At 40.9% G+C, this 16,278-nt stretch overlaps 1 protein-coding gene across 2 annotated transcripts in view; it reads right to left on the bottom strand.

Annotated features, from left to right (window-relative positions):
* The window catches only part of ccnjl (cyclin J-like), a 30,840-nt gene extending 15,167 nt beyond the window's left edge, over positions 1 to 15,673 (bottom strand). The window contains exons 1-3 of one of the 2 annotated variants that reach the window (XM_061834403.1): positions 15,185 to 15,673; positions 14,596 to 14,707; positions 7,910 to 8,120 (exon numbers count right to left, since the gene is read on the bottom strand). In XM_061834403.1, the coding sequence (XP_061690387.1) occupies positions 7,910 to 8,120; positions 14,596 to 14,664 (280 nt within the window). In that variant the 5' untranslated portion in view covers positions 14,665 to 14,707; positions 15,185 to 15,673. The remainder of the gene's footprint in view (positions 1 to 7,909; positions 8,121 to 14,595; positions 14,708 to 15,184) is intronic. The other variant, XM_061834404.1, reaches the window with a different exon arrangement.
* Positions 15,674 to 16,278: the final 605 nt, after the last annotated feature.

The raw sequence follows: 16,278 nt of genomic DNA, 5'->3' as shown, positions 1-16,278 counted from the left end.
GTGACAATTGACTGAAGTTTTGTAACATTAAGCTAAGGTTTTTGTCTATAATGAGGATATACAGTCGTCGTGAAAAAGGTCTCAATTGAAAACAAAAGCATTTGTAATGATGACTCCCTCACGAACCAGCTAGTCAAGTCACCATCAGGTCACCAACTAGTCTCTAGACCAGAGAGATAGGGGTCTAATGGTGCGGTGCTCCTTCCTCGCAAGTGTGAATTTTAGCGTTGACCTACTGTTGAGTGGGGGGTAGTGTAGGGTGCTGTGGGTGAGAGAGCCTGAGTAGTCTGGGTGAGGGGGAACTGCAGCTCAACTGGCCAGGGGGCTAATTAGTGGCGAGGCAGTAATGGCGTCTCTCCACCAAAACAGGAAGCACTGTGAAACACTCGGGAGCAGTCGTTCTACTTGTCACATTCTGTCACCCTCATATCCTCTGGTTGCAGGGAGCTGTTTGCTGCCGTACTGCTATGTCCACACAGACGATGCAATAAAAAGCCATCAATACCCGCAATCTCCAGATGGCCACAGTCTCATTCATCTGAAGAACCAATGCAAGGGAAACTTTCTATTGTACACTTTTTGGCCTCCTATCGTTTGTAATAAAATAGATATAATTTAAAAAGAAAAAAAATACCTTGACACAGGCCAAAGTTGACTAATACTCCATAGAACAGCTTTTGTGCAAACTTCCCTCCTAAAAAAAACATCTATATCCATACACGACCTCAACCTAAGCCTTATGTTACATCTCAAGGTATTCCTTCCTCCAATCCTTGGTCCTCTCAATGTCCTACTTCTTACATAATCTCTTTCCATCGATGAATTCTTGTACATTGAGGTTTCAACACCAACTCTCCTTCTCCGCTTTCTTACCGGAAGAAATCCCAAGTAATCTCCTGCCTGTCTTTCAGATTGCCTTGGCTGTAGTGGTCCAGTCATCTAGAAGCGCCTGCTGTCAACCGAGAGCTTGTCTCACCTCTTCTGGAAAAGCCGCACAACACTCTTCCTTTGTCAGCGTCAACCACATGGTTCTCCGGCTGCCTTTGTCTTCTTAATCTTCCTCCCCACCTCCAGAGTCATTTTACACAACACCATCCTATGCTGACTTTCAGTAACCTTAAGTTTACACCCTCTGGACGAGATGTAAACCACCTGTGTCCTTCTGCCTCTGCTCTTTTAGGTCACCCTAAGTTCCTGCCTCTTTTGGAAGAAAAAGTGCATTCCAGCCATTTCTGTCAATTTTGCAAAGTGAGCTGCTATCTGAACCTCATAGTTTCTTTCCTGGATGCCAAACGTACCCATCACTTCATCGCCTCTGTTTCGCCTTCACCAACATGTCCATTACAATCTGCACCATTCATGACTCTCTCTTTCTGTCTGGGATACTCAGTACTACTTCATTTTGCTCCTTCAAGAATTTCTCTTTCAACTCTAGGTCACATCCTACTTGTAGGATAGCATAACTACTAATCGTTTCATAAATAAGACACTTAATTTCAAGTTTCAGCCTCATCACTCGATCTGACACTCTTTTCACCTCCAAGGCATTCTTAGCTAACTCTTCCTTTAAAATAATCCCCACTCCTTTCCTCTTCCCCTCTGCACCATGGTAAAATAATTCAAACGTTGCGCCTAAACATCTAGCTGTTCTGTTTTTCCACCTGGTCTCTTGGACACACAATATATCAACCTTTCTTCTAATCATCATGCTAACCAATTCCAGAGTTTTTCCTATCAGTCCCAACTTTCAAAGTCCACACATTCAATTCTACGTTCTGTGCTTTCGGTGGAAGACGTTCACCGGGACCTCGACCGATCCGGTACTTTCTATGGGCATTCATATTTGTTTGGCAAAGTTTTAAGACAGATACCCTTCCTGATAAAACCCTCTGCATCTATACAGGCTTGGGACCGCCCTACAGTTTGCATTGGCTTGTGCTCCCCATTGAGCTCCATTAAAATACAAAGTAATCCTCAGACTAATAACATTTTAAAAAGCATTTTTGAAAAAAAAAGGTTAAAACAAAATATGCTATCAAAACTAAAACTAACTGAATTTGAAAAAACTATAATGGAAAATACAAAACTATTGTAACCCAGATGTCTTCACATTAACAAATATCCTATGCAATCGACAGGGATGAGAATGCCAAATGAGAAAAAAGTCTGAAAAGTAGCCGGGGGTCTGCAGGCCACAGGCTCTCAGTGGGGTGCAAGGGCAGCGCCCCGTCCGGTGTCCAGGGGACGAAGCCCCCGGAAGCTAAGCGATTTTAGCAATTTGTTAGTCCCAAAACCATTAATTTCAACACTGAATTTAACTGTATTTGTGGAAAAGATGTCCCTTGTTTGGTGCTCTACCAGTACAGCAAAAATTGAAATATCAGTTTCATTTTTTCAATGCTTGAATTATTGTACCTATTTGAAGCACATTACATAAGAGTTTCACCATTTGCCAAACTTCAGAATGAATTTTCAATCTCTTTCACTGTTTAATATGGATACACCATTATATGTTCTTTTTCATATGCAGTCAGTTATTCATAGAATTAGTATAGTGTAGAGATGAAGCATAAGTTTTTAGAACAATATGAATAAAAATTACCTTACCACATATGTGCTGTTGGGTGCTTTATCCATATTTCGCTTCAAGAATTTAATCGATTCAAAGTTTTTAGTATTTCAATGAATAGTTTATATACAATTATTTACATATGTCACTGATCTTTTCCAGCCATGCCTATCTAAAACAGTTTTTGATTCCAGCTTCCTTGTCAATTGCCCTCGCTCGATCTTCATCCTTTTTTTCCCAACACTTTCGCCATCGTAAAACTTTCAACACACTGTTGCATACTTCGCGTTATCTAAGTCCCACGCGCCATTACTTGGCTAACTAACAAGTTACCCTGCGATTTCTGAGAACCGAGAACACATGTTCATGGCAATGGTGAAACTCGATTAACCACTAACACGATTGGATCGTTATACTGTATAACTCTGTTGTCCAATCGAGTAATCTGCCGCAAACAAGTTTTAATGTTTATGTCGCAAAATGCAAATATTTACACTACCGAGCAAGTTAGAACGGCAAATGATAGTCGCGCTTGTGCTAGCACTAAGCTGAACTTGCAGCTCGTAGCCCACCACCGAGAGGGAGGCGCATGATACTCTGCTCCCCCCCCCCACCCCTGAAATTTTCTCAACGGATTTGCGCTTATCTCGAGAATGGTCATTTTGGTCTGAAAAAGTCGGAAATCTGCCGATCGGCGGAAAATTCTCATCCCTGAATCGATCATTCCTTTCATCTGAGATCAAGCATGAGGATTTCGGCAAGTATGGTAACCGATCTTTCCGTTCCGTTGATTTTTGCCCTGGGAAACGGTGGGAAACGATTTTTCCGTTCCCATTGATAATGCTCATGGGAACCGGTTTTTACATGTACTTCAGAATAAGAGACTGGTGCTGTTTGTAAACCACACTGACAAAGCTGGCCGTTTTAATCATTAAAAATAAAGGGCTTCATGTTGGTTCGTTTTATACAGATTGTTGTATTTCGTTGAGAACTTGTTTTACATTCCACACATGGGAGAATTTTATTAAAAGTAAGCCCTGAGATCTGGGAAACGGACTTTCGGTTCCGTGTTTTCTCAGGCTGGGTAACGGAACGATCGTTTCCGTGAAATACTCATGCCTGTGAGATGTCACGCTATGCCGACCCCTGACGGGACAAGCCGAAATAAACTAGATGCCATGAAAAAAATATTGATTCCAAGAGCAAGCACTGCAAACTAATCTGTTGATGTGTAGTATGTACTAGCTGTTAAGCACGGTACATTAACAGTGCAGAAGGCCCCCATACAAAGGAGTTGATAATAGTGTAAATAAATCTGACAAGAAAATTGACTTTGTGTTGAAGGGTGACGAATTAATTTTAATATTCATGTGCTTCATGAAGGATGCCTTCATGAGAACCATGAATTTAAATAGAAACACATTTTCCAAGAAATCTTCATTGTGGGCTTCATTCTCTTTTCCTTTATGTTGATGTCGATGGAGGAATTTCCTTCATCCTCTTTAGTCCCTTTACTTGCTGCCTCATCTTTCATCAGGAGTGTGAAATTGCTCACAGCTCCATCATAGAATCTTCTTGTTGCCACCCCTGGCTGTGGCGGCTCTCACAATGCAGGTCCAAGTCGACCCTTGACCTTTGATGCTAATGGCCAGTGAAGTGGCCAGGAAAAAGCTAAGAAACTGCATGTGTGTGTGTTTCTGGATCTGGCACAACGCATATAAATGGCATTCGGAGTTAGTAAGTCCCTTAAACACCACTAAACGTTTTTTATTCTTAAAAAGCACTCTGCAAGATTAAATTGTTGCAATTAAATAATTCATAGGACAGCCCGATTTCAACATCTGTGTCAGAGCTATTATCAAATTGGATTCAGAACTTTGGAGGTAGTTTCCATCTGACATACATTTTGGGAGACACTGCTGGGTGTTTCAGTTCCAACTTATCCTACTTCGCAGCCCCCTGTTTAACATCAGCCGCTGACCTGCCTTTGATGTAGTACTACACTAATTTCCCACGCCCCAGGGATGGTGGGCTGCTTTTACTGGCTTCCTTGTCCCAGAACTGGCCAGCTTTGCCTGTCCAAGACAAGGTGAGAGAAACAAGTGGAAACAGACCTAGTAGTGAATGGTAAAAGGACAGCACAAGAGACCAGCTAGTTCAATAAAGTGTCTGAGGAATTTTACTTGTACGTGCCTCTTGATTGGGTGATCAGGCTGAAAATATAAATAGGTTCAATAAAAGGTTGTTCTGACAACCAATGTCATTTAGCAATGTTAGCTTATGTCTCCACATAAGCACACAACCTCATCCTCTCAGTCTGCATTCCCCTCCCCCTCTCTGAGAACGCTCTGGCTGCATGTCCTGCTTGCATTGACAGGCTTTTGTTTGAGGCTTGACTTGGAGAGCATATGGCAGGTGCCCCTCAGCCCTCAGTTCCTCCCCACCCCGGGGCTCAGACGCCTGTGGAGGTGAAATGTATATAGACAATTTCCCAGAGTTTCAAAGGATATTCTTGTTTTGTTTGCTATTCAGTAATCAGGTTCAGTGAGACAAAAAAACACTGCCATCAGAAAACAAAAGAGGTATGGTTTAATACTAAAGCTGCATTAACATATCTGGCTTTAAGACAACAGTATTGTTTCGTATTATTGAGACTACCGGAGAGGTAGTAATTTTATCATTTATAATTGTGGCCGTTTTTAGTATTTTAGTAATTACTGCTTGTAACTGATAATTTCCCCTCTGGGGATCGATAAAAGGATTGTCTTAACATTCATCTGCTTTCAGGCGGCGGTATTTTGGAAAGAGCATTCACAACAATGTGGGACAGATCGACGCCACTGCAAACTAAAACCACAATAATAAACTGCAACATCTCTGTCAGAGTCATTTATAATGTCTGTAGACATGTAGTCTTTGTACTATTTCATATCTTTCAGACACAGAGCCATATACATATAATCTGTATGTACGATCATTCCAGGACATCACAGCCGTTAAGATAAGAAATAACATAACATTCCTCAAGGAGATTGGAGGAAAACTGCAAGGTCCTAAATAAATGCATCCTATCGTCACTTATTCCCAGAGGGTCTTGAAAATCCACCTATAATCTTACTACAGCAAAAGAAGATCATCCATTAAACGTCCACCCAGAAAGAAACAATGTAGTAACAGGATTCAACTGTGACTACTGAGAGGCAAAAGGAGGGAGGGATTAATTAACCAGAACATTTTTAAGACTGAATGAATGTGCTTGTCAAAGGCAGTTGGGCCAAGGGAGGCAGTTCGATTACTCGGCCAGATTCCAAGGCAACCTCAGGACAAATAAAAAGTGAAGATAACCCACTTCATCAATCATAGCATGGACTACCTGGAGAAGGCAGTGGCGCACAGAGGAGAACAGCTCCATGACTAACATACAAGCAACATTCTTTCCGAAGAAAGATTACTCAATTGCATAATGCAGTGATAAGCTCTATCTAGGTTGGTTTGACAACTATCCATCTCAAAGCATTTCTTTTAAATGCAAGCTCTCTCATATTATCATCCGTCCTACCAAAAAGGCAACTATGCTTGCAAAGCCTGGCCTTAACATCATCATACTCGCTCACACACAAACAGCCTCCCAAGTGAGTGGGCCTCTTTCCAGCCTTCCACTTTCAACACCATCATTAGTCTAATTACCCATCACGCTAGCGGTGGCAAAAATGTACCCAACACACTCAGGGGAAAAAAAACATGCAGGCACTTCATCACATAACATAAAGTGACCTCCATGATTTTTGTACCAATAGTAGCAACATGACAAGTAGCCGCCATATTTATAGAATTTAAGTTTAGAAAATTTAAACAAAAAAATTAAATACATTGAATGAGCATTTTCAAATCCCTCTCAAATTTTCACAATCACAGATGTCAAACTCCTGGTCCAGGGACCAGATCTGGTTGGCCACATCATTTTATGTGGCCAGCAAATGCAAATGATGTGTGCTGGTTTTATGTTTCTTCCTAAAAAATAAAAAAATAAAAAAAGACAAAACTGCAAACTGTCTTCACTTAATAATGCTGACAAATTGCAAGCAGGGCGGTACAATGACACATCTGGTGAGACCGTTGGCTTCACTGTTCTGAGGAATAGGAGTCAAATCCCGGCCCCGCCTTTGTGGAGTTTTCATGTTCTTCCGTGCCCGTGTGAGTTTTCTCCGGGCACTCTGGTTTCCTCCCACATAACTAATAAAACGCATCAATTGGAGACTCTAAATTGCCAGTAAGTGTGATTGTGAGAGCGAATTGTTGTTTGTGTCTATGTGCCCAGCGATTTGCTCGCAACCAGTTCAGGGTGTACCCCATCTCGAACACGCAGATACCTGGGATAGGCTTCAGCACTCCCGCAACCCTTGTGAGGATAAGCAGCTCAGAAAATGGATGGATGAAATTGCAAGCACTTTTTACCACCGTCATTTTAAAAGAAATGTAATACTGTACTTTTTTTATGGGGTTCTGATTTCAAAAGTAGTTATCCATCAGTCGTTTTTGTGTATGTACCTACATGAGGTGATGATTCAGTTACAGGTTCAGTGTATGGGTTTACACTTATGGTCCTCCGAGGGAAAACATTAATACAATTTGGCCCACGGGGAAAAAAAATAGATAGACAACCCTGCTCGGAAACTAATTAATTTAAAAAATTATTTGATTGCTATGATAAAGTATGTGACCTACTGCCCACACTGCTCTTCTCATGAATCATGTTCCATTTAAGCCATTTAAATTTAGTTTTTGGACAAGTGCCACCATTTGAACCACGAGGGTAATTTTGACACATCGACTTATGAGCTTGTCAGTAGATGGGTTTTTTTTGTCAGCTAATCGGAAAAGAGATATGATGAAAAATAATCAAGTTACTGTACACAGTTTTACACTAAGTTGAAGCCGCTTTTTTCCACCAGATTTTCTGTAGAAGTATCTCATAAAAAATTTCCCCAAAAGGCAAACACAAATAAAAGTAGATTTCGCTGGAACCTGTCACTGAATTTTCAAAATTCTTGTTGTCTAGTAATCAAGTGGAAGTGGCCAACCAGATTTAGCATTTTAACAGTGTCATGTTTGGGAAATCCTGTCACGCTGCTAGTGCAAGCGTCTGGGCATGACCTTTGGGCAATGGCAGCTTCGGGGTGAGTTTGTTCAAGGTATATACTGTTCACCCAGTCTTTAAAGCGTGACTAAAAAGTGCACTGGCGTCCATACCAAGTATACCATGTGAGGGTCATGAACGATGAATCACACAATATAGCGAGTAACATTGTATATGGATGACAGGCGTGTGGTTGGACTTACTGGCTAAGAGCAGGCAGGAGAGGGCAATGACATAGAGCTGCTTGAGTGCCACATCATAGTGGTCCATGAATAGGTCGAGCAGGTAGACGGCCAGGTGGCGTGCCGTAGGACATAACTGGTACCGATTACTTAGGATGGCCAATAAGTCTGCAAAGTAGCGACGCATGCCAATCTGCGGCGAATGGGCTCGGTAGACGGGTAATTTCAGCTCCTGGAAAAGAAAGGGAAAGAACATGTAAATTGCTTGTGGTGGAGTTAGCAGGGTATACAGGAAGCAGTGGTGGGGGACTAGTAAACTCCATAAGAGTGACTTGCACACGTCTACTGCGGGTGACCGGGTTAACGGGTGTCGGGAAAGGTGCTGTGGTGCTAAAACACTTCAAACTCAATTATCTTATTTATGGTGTTAAATTATTTCAATATATATTTGATTTCTCCTTCCTTGCAGATGAAAGGAACTAATTTGGGTCACTGAAGACATGGGTATTGGTGTCTGGGGGGGGTAGTCCCTCTCAGAGATGGAGGAATGGATTAGATTATGTTTCACCCCTTGCACATCTCCTATTCATGTTCAATTAGCCACATGTGTTTGGAAGGAAGATCCTCGGTAGAATTGGCATTATATGGGCCTCTACCTCTCCTTACTCAGACATAGAAAAAAATAAAACTAAGAGAGCTCAAGGGTCATGTTTTGGCATCTCACACCCCCCCCCCCCTTCAAAAATGTTTTGCTCTCTGAGAAGCTGAGTATAAACAAAGGCTTTTGATTTTGGTTTATTAGGAGAGTGGGTGTTGACAGAGTAAACTTATTTGAATATTCTGAAGAGTTGTTAGATGCTAAAAATAACATTGGGACAGCTTTCGGCGTAAGCTTGTATTAGGCTAAAGTTTACATTGTGCAGAACATGAATTGCTATGAGGACAAAGTGGAGTTTTTGGATCACATGAAATGTCAATTATTGTGAATACCATTTAAAAAAACTCACGTCCTCAGAGTAACTCTTAAATGGAATCCAAAACAAACAGTCATCCCCAAATCCATATAAAGCAACTCCACCCCCTGTGCCAGAATCAACCATACCATCCAGTCTGCCACAAACACTCCTCCCACTGCCTCAACCCCTGCCTCCAGTCCATCTGTCTGTCTGTCTGAGGCTATGAGGGCTGCAGGAGAACTGGGGTGTGTATGAACAGGGAAGGGGGGGTTCTTAAGAGCTGGGACTCGGGGGGGGGGGGGGGGGGGTGGTAGAGTAGAGGTCCTTTAGTGGGGGACCTGCACCATAATTAAGGATTCCACAGCTGCCTCTGGCTGATTTGCATGTCTGATAATTTGCCACATGCTCCACAATGCCACTATCTTCCACATCAAGGCATTAAGACTCCAGCAAATGTCATTGAAGCTCACCAAGTAGACATCAGTAGTGAAATAAGGGGTGATTTGGTCATTGTCTATCACACACTCTTAGTTATTTACAAACGTTGACTGTCTACTACAATTCCCCCAGAGAGTAGAACTTTGTGCACCAGCAAATGTAGCAATTTTTATAATCCATATTATGACAAAATACCAACATCTCAGTGTAAAGAAAAACAAAAAGGAGAATCTCATGTTTTTGAAGGGTTTTACATACAAACAACATTGACAAGGGTCTACATAAAGAGCTAAAAACATAGCAATATCCATGCCAGGCCAGGAGATGTCAATGTGCACAAACTTCATCCTAGTTGAAGAGTTTTCTTGTTTTAAGCCTTCATAGGCTTAAAAGTGATTTGAAAATGAAAACTGATGAGTCACAATGGAGGCATCATTCATTCATTTCCTGTACCACTTATGCTCACTAGGGTAACAGGGGTGCTGGAGCCTATCCCAGTCAACTCTAAGCGAGAGGTGACATACACCCTGAACTTGTTGGCCAGCTAATCGTAGGGCATGAACATCCATGTCTTTGAGATGTGAGAAGAAACCGGAGTATCTGGAGAAAACCTGCACAGGCAAGGCTGGATTGGAACCCGGGTCCTCATAACTGTGAGGCAGATGTGCTAACTTGTTTGTCCTCCATGCCGCCGGAACCAGTATCAATGTAGTTAACTTTTTTTTCTACAGTACAATTATTGGTAGAGGTGTAACGATTAATTTCTCCAACAATTCAATTCTCATCACAATTCGTGGTTGCCAATTTGATTCTTGGATGGATCTTGGTTCATATGGAACGGTACGAGTCAGAGGAACTCTATTCAGTAGCTTTTTAGCCAAAAATTAAACCAGTGTGACTCAAATAAATGGACAGTACAGGTGAAGTTTCCTAAATTCCTGTTGTTCGTTGTAAAGGAATCAGATAAAATTAGTCAGCTATGATTTTACTACCTAGGCCATTTTTTTTTCCTCAGAAAGAGATGCTTGATTGGTGTTATAATTATGAGATGCCCTTTGGAAAAATGTCTCTACTGTGAGGATTCCCTGGCAGGTCGAGAGTTGCCGTTTTTAACAGTCAAATAAGAATGGCTCGAAAAAAAACAATGAGATTTAATTCATAGTGAGCTATGAAACAAGTAACGAAGCTACTTTTTGTAACACAATGAAGTAAGGCTTGAGGAAAAAAACATCCATTAGTTAACGGATTCGCTCATTCTACTCTTTTGTTGGACCCAGTTCATCCTCCTCGTACCCATGCTGTGATTCTTTCAGAAGCTACGAATATTAGACGTCCAAACTTTGCACTTTTCTTTCAGCAATGCTCTCACCATTTCTAAACTACACATTTTCAGACAATCACATTCACGTTTACACTCAACTCTGCTGAGCGATGTGTTTATCCCAAACATCTATGTTAGCGGCTAGTGAGCGAAACTGACCTCGCCTGAACGTGCATGTCGAGACGAGTCACATACACAAGAGCATCCATACTAATAATGTCTTGTTCGCTGCCTTCTCCACTGCCATCCATCAGACACACACGCACACATACAGTGTGGCTAACCCTAACCACATACAGTACATGTATAGGAAACAAGTAATAAAACAGACAAAAAAAGAAAATACCGTTGTGCTTACTGCTATGTGCTCACTGGAAAAACTAAGAAATTACAAGTGTGGTTCTTTGAAAATACTAGGATACACACCGCCATTTAAGTTTGCAGTCCATAAATCCAATCCTTAATTTTCTAATATCTACACAATCGTTTGATTACCTCTTAAAATAATGTCAATGAAGGCTAACCTGCCCAGCAAAGATCTATCTACCATAGCTTGATCACAGGTAAACAAAACATAGTTGTAATGAATTAATCGTTACATGCCTAGTTATAGGCCAGGGATGCACAGACTATTACCCCAAGATTCAAGATTTTCAAGCAGTCAGCCTCTCTCGATCGCCACGACTGCCATGGAGAAAGCAAGAGAGCAATAGTAAATAGGAGGCCATCTTAAGACACACGCGTTTATGTGAACGCGATCGACGCATTGGCCACACCTGAATCAAGCGACAAGATGGATGATGGGCTGATGTCTTTTTTTTTTTTTGGCACGCCATCACACGATCGACCAAAACTGCCTCGGCGATGAACTGGTCGATTGCGATCGGCGCATTGAGCGCCCCTGTATAGGCGCTATTACACCTCAAGCACTGTGTTTTGACAGTGAAGTACTCAAACAAGCACTGGCTAAAGATTTAATATTTTTCTCCATTTTAGAGGCTACTCTTTCGAGCAAAAAAAACAAAAACAAAAACAAAAACAAAAAAAAAAAACACAATGATTGTCAAATGTTACTGCTGTATTTTTAACCAGTCATCGGAGTTTGTTTTTTAAGGCTGCAAAAACGCCGTTGTGTAAACGAACGGACCTATCAATTACTATAATACATTTGAAAAATCCCATATTTTCCTAAAATAAAATAAGTTTGACTTTAGGATATGGGATGTAATATTTTCTCAATGCTGTCTCAGTAAATGTGAGACATGAATTAAAATCATCCACACATTCCTGAGTTCCAGTCGTTTTTCTGCATACAGTATCGTTAAGAATTGTTTTATTTTAGAAATATAAATGAAAGCCCAAATTATTCAATTCCTGGCCAAATTTCAAACTTTTTTTTCTTGGATAGGTATCTTTTAGATGGATGGGTAATCATGTTGCAAAAGGAGTGGTTACAATATGAATGAAAAATCTTGGGTTTTCTTTTTAAAAATACATACAGGTATTTTGAAAAGTTATTTTTCTTTTTTTAATTAAAAGAACTTACATCAATCTTTTGTACAATTATAAGGGAACCTTGCAAATTCGATCACAATCCAACATGTTGTAATTAACTACACATTTACAACAGTGGTATACCTGCATTGTTCACACTGTATGTAAAGTATGACTACTTGTGGACAAAATGTAAAAATAAATAAATAAAATAACTTTTTTTTCCTTTGGCCATGTTGTTACTTCCAGCTTTATGTAAGTAAATTATATTTTTTATACTGCACTTTCATAGAGACAACAAAAAGTTCTTTTGATAATTCATTCAATTCATTTTTGTCACAGGCCACATTGTAGTTATGGTTTACCTTGGGGACCTTTATGATTGTGAAACCCATCCATCCATCCATCCATATTCCATACAGTTTACCCTCCCTTACTAAGGTCGCGGATATGCTGGAGGCCTACCCTCAACTAACTGCGGGCAAGAGGTGGGGAAACCACGAATTGGTTAACAACCAATCACATGGTCAATATAAACAAACGACCATTCACACTAACATTCATACCCTCAGACAATTTAAAGTTTTCAATCAACCTAGCATGCATGTTTTGGGGATGTGCGAGAAAACAGGAGTACCCGGAAAAAACCGAAGCGGACACAACAAGAACATGCAAACGCCACACAAGCTAGGCTGGATTTGAACCTGGGTCCTCAAAACTGTGAAGTGGATGTGCTAACCAGTCTTTCACCATACCGCGACTGTGAAACCATACATTGTAAATATAACTGACTCATCATATGATTGTAGATACAACAACAATTGATAGATAACTAATTCGAAAATCTGTTTTTATAATTGAACAGATTTTTAGTAAGAAACAAAAAGACAAACATGATTTGCTTTAGCGGACCACAATATATTTAACAGGCCTCGAGTTTGGCACCTGTGCTTTAGAGGAATAAAGAAAATAAATAAAATTACGTTTACTTCCCAAAAGTATTGGAACACTAAGGTCAATGCCTTTGTTTTTGCCGTGCACTTTTTAATTGAGCAAATGTATTGGAACACGACTGATGGGTGTTTCCTGTTACTCAGATGTTGCCTTTTAGACTGATTGTTTGAACAGAAAGTGCTTGTTTACAGACATATGACAAGATGCAAAAAGAACCGGAAAGCTTGAATTTTGCAAAGAAGTACAGAGATGAGCCACAGAAGTTTTGGAACAAAGTCTTATGCACTGATGAAACCATGATTAACCGCTACCAAAGTGGTGGAAAGGCCAAAGTATCAAAAAAGGAAGAATCTGATTATCATCCAAAATACACAAGCTCATCTGTAAAGCATGGTGTAACTAAAATCATGACTTGAATGGTTGCTTCTCGAATGGACTCACTAGTCTTTAGTGATGATCTCACTCATGAGGGTAGCACAAAGTAAATTCTCAAGTCTACAAAACCATGACAATTTATACCGAAAATTGGATCCAACTTAATCAAGAGAAGCTTCATTATGAAACAGGGCAATGACCCAAAACACACTGCCAATACAACAAAGGACATCATCAGGAGGAAAGAGTGGAAGGTCTTAAACTGAGCAAGAGAATCACCAGACCTTAACCCAACAGATCATGCATTTTACTGCCTGAAGATGAAATAATAGCTGGAATTCTGATCTTATCTCTCATATTCATATTTTCATCTGAAACCCAAATGTCTTCAGTATACAATAAAAACAAAGGAACTGACTTTGGAATACAAATACCATTGAAGGGGATTGTATACAGTTAATACAAGAAAAAAAATAATGAAAAAAAAAAAGGAGAAAAACATGTATTTAAATAGACAAGGGGGACATAGCCCAACATTTTTCTTGCTATGTTAAAGTAGAACAACACAATTTGTTCCATGACTGCTTTTAACATTTTTTTTTTTTTTAAATCAAACATGAACCTCTTTTCCAACGCTAACAAATCTTTAAAGGGGAGAACAGCAAGAAAAGCACAATTCAAATCAGGTGTAGTACCATTAATTCAGTAAAATAGTCCTTCAGTTCAGATTTACCCAACTTAACTCACCTCTCACCACGATCACATCACAAATACAATATAGAAACCATCAATACAGCTGAAGCAGTTCAGAATCACAGTCCCATTGCCAATAAAGTTAAAGGTTACACTGGCCCTTGGGCAGATTATCTTGACAGGGCACACAAATAGGTGGTAGAAGCTGAGATGTGATTGGAAAAAAAATCCAACACTCATATACATGTACTGGAAGCAGTGCAGCTAAGAGAAATATAAAATGAAGAGAATTGTCTGTTGGTGAGAAATTCATTCAAATTCATGGATCGAATGTTGGTTGTAAGTGTAAGAAGTCAGTGCTTCTGATAGTGTGCTCCTGACTGTCCACAACTAGTAAAAGCATGATTATTTTTTTTTAACTGCTTTTACTGTTTATGCCGTCAACAGCGTAACAGTTGGTGGCAAGGTGAACTCACCTTGATGCGGAGGGACTGATGGATGTCTGCAGCGAGCTGTCCTTTCCACCATTGCGACTCCCTGTCCATCTTTTCCCATCCAGAGTTGACTTCCAGAATCTGCTAGTACCTGCTGAGACACATGTTCCAAAATCTGAATTCTCAAGGTGACATGGGTTATGATACCACTCTTCCGCCTCTCAATATAGTGACTCACAAAAGTTATTTTTATGACATTTCAAACCATCCTAATCTAAAAAGTTCATATTCGAGATAGGTGTGAAGCCATTTCCAATGCTGAAGAATTTAAATACCTCGAGCACGTTCCCGGTCAAATCCAGAACAGACGTTTTCTGAACCATTTTAATAGTAGTAAAATAAACTACAAATTACATCCACGTTTACCCCCCCCCCCCACCCCCCGATTCCAACATGTTAGCAGCAAGACAAGCTACACACAAGTTAAAGAGCTCACAACACTCGGTAAAAAAAAAAAATAATAATAAAAGAGCGTCGAGAAAAGGAGCACGTCGTGAAATTCCATTTAAATTCTTTAATACATAAAACAGGAAAACTTTCCATATCCCAGCTTTTTCAATGTGCCACTTACCACTCCGACAGGAATGCCCCCCAGACCCTTTGTCTCAGTCCGACATCCTGAATGAGAGAACTCCGTTTCGGTACAACTTGAAGGGGGGGGGGGGGGACCGTCTTTATCGGGTAAAAAAAGGGGACTTTGGGAATCCTGGTAAGTTCGCGCAAAGGCAACTGAGCCCTCCCACCAGCCGGGACCGTCTGGTGTGCTGCGTCCCCACTTTTCCGAGCGGTTTTCTCGGGGAAGCCTGCCGCGGCGGTGGTGACAAAGTCCCCTGCTCAGTGCTCGCTTGTTGGTTGCCGCTGCACCAGCTGCCGCTATTGCGGCTCGAGGCTCGTGCGCTTGACTTGGAAGTCCTTCCTGCGGACTGGGAAATGTAGTCCTCTTCAAAGCGGTATCCGTTAAGGACTACAATGGTCGCCAGTTCAACCGTCAGGCATGTTTTCAATGTTTTCCGTTACCCGTAGGTACGGTGGCTTGGACGTGCAAGTGCAGTACGTTTGCCCAGTCAAGTAGTGAGGAATTCCAAGAGGTCTAATAACTCATCGTCAAGGGCCTAACCTAATTAATGAATTATTTCTTTTTGCCCAATATTAATAATAATAATAGTTTGACCACTTGTGGAGGCATTATAATGCATTTTAACTGGCAGTGGGAACATAATATGGTGTTCTGTAACCCAGTTCTGTTTTGCAGCAGCCTTAGTCGATCTATCCATCCATGTTCTTTACCGCTTATCCTCACCAGGGTCCCGGGTATGCTGGAGCCTATCCCAGTGATGTTCGGGTGAGAGGCGGGGTACACCCTGAACTTGTGGGCAGCCAATCCCAGGGCACGTATGAACAAACAATGACTCAATCTCAGATGGACTCCTACTAGAGTCGTGGAGTGTTAGAATCATCAATTAACCTACCATTCATGTTTTTCGGAAATGGAAGGAAATTGGAGTACCCAAAGACAACCCGCACTGGCACAGGGAGAACATGGAAACACCACACAGGGGAGGCCGGATTTGAACCTCGGTCCTCATAACTGCGAGGCCAATGTCCTAACCAGTCGGCAAAATGAGATATCTAAAGATGAAATGCAAAAAGTGAACTGCAACATGG

The sequence above is a fragment of the Syngnathoides biaculeatus genome, chromosome 11 (assembly GCF_019802595.1).
Source record: "Syngnathoides biaculeatus isolate LvHL_M chromosome 11, ASM1980259v1, whole genome shotgun sequence".
NCBI classification, from domain to species: domain Eukaryota; kingdom Metazoa; phylum Chordata; class Actinopteri; order Syngnathiformes; family Syngnathidae; genus Syngnathoides; species Syngnathoides biaculeatus.
The sequence above is the reverse complement of the archived record's forward strand: the minus strand, read 5'-3'. Positions and strand labels throughout refer to the sequence as shown.